This window comes from Mastomys coucha, unplaced genomic scaffold (assembly GCF_008632895.1).
Source record: "Mastomys coucha isolate ucsf_1 unplaced genomic scaffold, UCSF_Mcou_1 pScaffold8, whole genome shotgun sequence".
Classification (NCBI taxonomy): domain Eukaryota; kingdom Metazoa; phylum Chordata; class Mammalia; order Rodentia; family Muridae; genus Mastomys; species Mastomys coucha.
In genome coordinates this window covers 21,380,039-21,384,375 of record NW_022196914.1, presented here as the reverse complement: position 1 = coordinate 21,384,375, position 4,337 = coordinate 21,380,039, and the positions used below count along the sequence as shown (strand labels likewise).

The following is a 4,337-nucleotide window of genomic DNA, read 5'->3' as shown; positions in this document are numbered from 1 at the left end:
AAAAAAAAGAAAAGAAAAAAAAAAGAAACCCTCAGAGAGCTAGCAGCCCCTGTGGCCTCTGGGAGGAAGCTGAGAAGCTGGGATGGGCGTGGGAAAGAGATTTTCAAAAGAACAAGATTTTCAAAGTGTTTACATTTTTTTGTACCTTCAAGCTTTAGAACTGTGGTGTTTTTAAGTAAATAAAACTTTAAAATCTAAAACATGCTGCTTATTAGTAAATAATTGAGACCCAGCCCTAAGACTTGGTGTCCTGCCCAGTCTAGCTCAACATGATATAACCTCATTATTTAAAGGCTAAGGTAACTTTACAACAGGATAGAGACCTGGGATAAACTCCAGAAACAGCAATACTGAGAGACCCAGAGTTAATTAACATCCACAGACAGCAACAAGACGCGGCTCGTTTTCAGAGTAAACCAAGACCAGCAGGGATCTGAAGAAAATCCTTCATGTTGCTCAAGTTATCAATCTAGAAAAAAAAATAACAGGCTATGTCTCTTTTTATGCATTTATTTATTTCCCAACTTTGGGGTTAAGACGCCTACGTCCTGTAAATAGGTACTTGTTAGTGGAACTGCTTATTCTGTACTTCGAGGGCCGTGTATGTTATGAAGACACTTAGCAAACAAAGGTTTTTCTTCACCCTTGATGAACTAGTACCAGATGATAAAGGCTCATCATTCTGTGATGGAGCCAGACACTGCCTGATGCTTACCTAGGCAGAACACTTTCTGGTGAGGCAAACCTGTTGATTGGGGGCTACTCAAAGAAAATCCCTCTGGAGTTCCTCTGAAATTACTACACCACACCGCCCCCCCCTCGCCCCACCTCCACCCCACCCCCACACACACCGCTGTGCAATCTTGAGGCGGGGCGATGTACCTAATCCACCTGTTTGTTTACCTCCGGCTTTCTCATCTGGGATCTAAGACAGTAAACCCTACCCTCCAGGGGAAAGAGAAACAAATCACTCACTGCCCATCTCTGGTGGCCGACGAAGGCAGTCCTGTTTAGAGTATACCTAAGGTGGTCCAGATATGTCTCTGTGGGTGCAAAAATTAATTCAAGCCCACGGGCCTCCGTACCCCTATACTTGAAAGTATAGGTCAAGACCTGAGAGTTAACGATACCAGAGCAGAAGTTTTCAAGAGCTCTGGAACATCCCTAGATACAGGAGCACATGTGGGTCAGCTGACCATCACCTCCCCTTGGAGACTGGACACCCGCAGCAAGGGTGACAGCCACTCACAGGGAAGTGCGTCTGGAGGAAAGTTGAAGGGGGTGACTACCTGTTTCAGGCAGGTGACCAAGCAAGTGAGACCAGGCTGTCACTTCCACCGCAGCGGCGCCCAGTTCCCTCTCCCTCCCCAACGCCCCCCCGCCCCAGCCAGGCCACATCCGGCCACGGGAGCCCCAAGGTGACCTGCCCTCTGGGGCGCCCCCACCCAGCCCGAGCGCTCACCAGAACAGCAGGTTGGCACCCAGGAAGGCGAGCAGGCTGCGCAGCGGCCTCTTCCAGCTCAGGAGCTCGTCGGCGCGCCAGCCCAGCCACAGCACGGGCTCCCCGAGCAGCCAGGTCAGGGCGGCGGCCACCCTGCCGGCGGCCTCCTCCACCTGCGGCCCCGCGCCCTCCGGCCCTGCCTCCTCCCCGGGAACCCCAGGCCGCAGCGGCTGCTCCTCCGTAGCCCGGCATCCTTGTGTGGCGTGCTCCTCGGGCGCCGGGCTCGCCATCTTCAGCGGTGTTTTGCTGGCGGGGACGGGGATGGGGACAGGGACAGGGAGGGAGGCGGACGGGCACGCGCGCGCGCGCGCGCGCTTGGCGGTGAGCGCCGGGAGAGCAGCAGAGACAACGGGGGGACCGATCGGGGCGCACGGTGCGCACCGCGGGGTGCTGGCGGCTGGGTGCCTTGTGACGTCAGGCCTGGCCGCGCCGGGAAAGAGGGTGCGGTCAAGTTCGTGTAGGGGCGGGGCCGTCCTGGGTCTGCCTGCACATCCTGGGCTCGGCTCCGTGGGTGCGAGCTGGGCGGCGTCCCTGGGGACCTGGGGACCAACGAAAATACTCCCCCCTCTTCCCTTCGAGCTGAGGGGGCCAGGTAGAGGACTCACCCCAAGGGGAATCTGGGCTTTGGATTTTAAAAGGGGCACATTCTCACTTTCTCCAGCCAGAGCAGACAATCGTCCATCCTTTAGTATTGAAGAAAATAACCGGGTGCTCCAGGCCACGTATTAACGCACTCAGGACTCAGCACGCTCTTGTCCAGGTCCCTTGCAGGAACACCCTGCCTAACTGTGTCAGATAGAAATGCTGACTTGGGAAAGGAAGAGAGGCACATTTGGAGTCAAAGAAGGACTTCTGCTTTGGCCTCTGATTTTAAGAGTGAGGACCCGCCAGGCCAGAGGGCACACGCTGGTGAAAGTCGCTTCTAGTTAAGTGAGCTGTTGGCTCTAAAGTGAGAGTTGTTCTTTGCAGAATGTCAGTGAGCTGATCAGGAAGTAGAGAAGCCAGAGTGTGGCCTGACCCTGCTAGTGTGCCAAGCTTTGGTGGTTGCTTCAGTAGATCTGCTGTGTGCTGTCACAGGGCGGTCTCAGAAGTGGAGAATCCCGAAGCTCCCCATGTGGTTCTCCTGGTTGAATGTGGGAAAGACTAAAGGACTGATGTGCATGTCCAGTCTCTGTTCGTTTCTCTAGATTGAAATACCCTCTTTCAATCTTGAGAGATTGAAATGCATCAGGGTACCTGGCATACTCTGGTCATGGCCTGTATCCAGCCGGCATTCACGGGATGGATTTGATGCATTCTCAAAGAAAGGAAGGAGAGACCATTGCCCCTGGGTTAAAGTTTGTAATGCTAATCTAGATGGCCAGTATATACTTCTGTGTTTATGTATGCAAACATTTATTTATGCGTTATAGACTAGACGTGGGCAGTTATCTAAATGCATGTTGTATCTGAAGGAATTAATGTCTAGGGTTCACACAAAAGTGTGTTGACTACTCACTATGTGCCTGGTACACTGCTGGGTCCTGTGAATGTGGCTTCCACCTGCAAGAGACTCACAATTCAAAAGGTACCAGTTAAAACTGATAAGTACTGTGATGGAAATCCTCAGTGCCAAGAGATTTCTCCTTTAAACTGCATCCAAAAATCATGTTTCAGAAGGGTTATATAGATAGCATCTTTCCTGACTTGTTACAGCTCAGAGAAGCACAGTGGGCGTGGCCGGAGGGAGCAACGCTTTCTGTTGGGAGTTCAGCTTGAGAAAAAATTACATGAGTTGCAAGTATAGATCAGTCATTGTTTTCTTCAAGGGCATTGTTACTCAGCAGTGACAACTTGCGGTTTTGGAGGGTTTTTATTTTTGTTTTTGTTTTGTTTTGTTTTTAGGGCCATCCAGGTGACAACTCCATGCAAAGAGGTCCTGGAAGCAATGAAAAGGCAGGGTGGGAACAATTCAGCCATCCTTCCCACCCAAACAGCTTTGTCCAATGTGGGACCTTCTTGGCCCTGGAGAAGGAGCTTTGGGTGGATAGAGATGCTGTTTGATGTAACTGGCACTTTGTTTACTACTTGACAGGGACCTAAGCTGAGTGGGATTCCCTGGCAGGGCAGTGGGATTGTAGAACTGGTATCCCTGTGGTCCAAACCCAGGATTGATAAACTTTTGAAACAAGTTTACAAGATTCTTCAGGTTCCTCCTCCCTCTACATTCTAATTAATTGTTGTCTGGATCTGTGGATGCAGTAAAAGCTGCTGGCAAGAGAGTCACCAAAAGGCTAAGCTCTGGTTGGTCTCTGTGATTTCCAAGTCTTCATTATCTCCTTTTAATGGTGAATCTTTCCAGAACAGCTCTGCTTTCTGAAGGGTTTTCTTCCCCCTCTCTCCAAATAACTATAGAGAAAAGGCTGCTGAGTCAAAGACTGGATTACTTCCTCTATCCCTATGTTCTCTGTTACTTCTGACCTCTAATAATTACTGAAAGCTTGTAGAAGGCAAGGAGACACTAGTGGAGACACATAAATTGGTATTACTGAGTAGTTACTCTTTGCCTAATTATCTTTGTGATACCTGGGTAATTTATTCAGCCCTGAGCACAGAAAACTGACATTGGGTGGAAGCCATAAGTCTTGTTCCCTACTTTCAACAACTTGGATGTGGTGCACGGCTTTAATGCCAGCACTTGGGAGGCAGGAGAAACAGAAGCAGGCAGATTTCTGTGAGTTCAAGCCCAACCTGGTCTACATGGCAAGCTCCAATCTAGCCAAAGCTACACAGTAAGACCCCGACTCAAAATAAATAATTAAAAACAAGTCTTTGGTTTGTTTTTTTTTTTTTTTAT

The 4,337-nt window shown here is 50.0% G+C and overlaps 1 protein-coding gene across 3 annotated transcripts in view; it reads right to left on the bottom strand.

Moving 5' to 3' along the window:
- Positions 1-1,931, bottom strand: part of Retreg1 (reticulophagy regulator 1) — a 141,806-nt gene extending 139,875 nt beyond the window's left edge. For 2 of the 3 annotated variants that reach the window (XM_031360630.1, XM_031360631.1), the window contains exon 1: positions 1,463-1,931. In XM_031360630.1, the coding sequence (XP_031216490.1) occupies positions 1,463-1,731 (269 nt within the window). In that variant the 5' untranslated portion in view covers positions 1,732-1,931. The remainder of the gene's footprint in view (positions 1-1,462) is intronic. The other variant, XM_031360632.1, reaches the window with a different exon arrangement.
- Between the last annotated feature and the right edge of the window lie 2,406 nt (positions 1,932-4,337).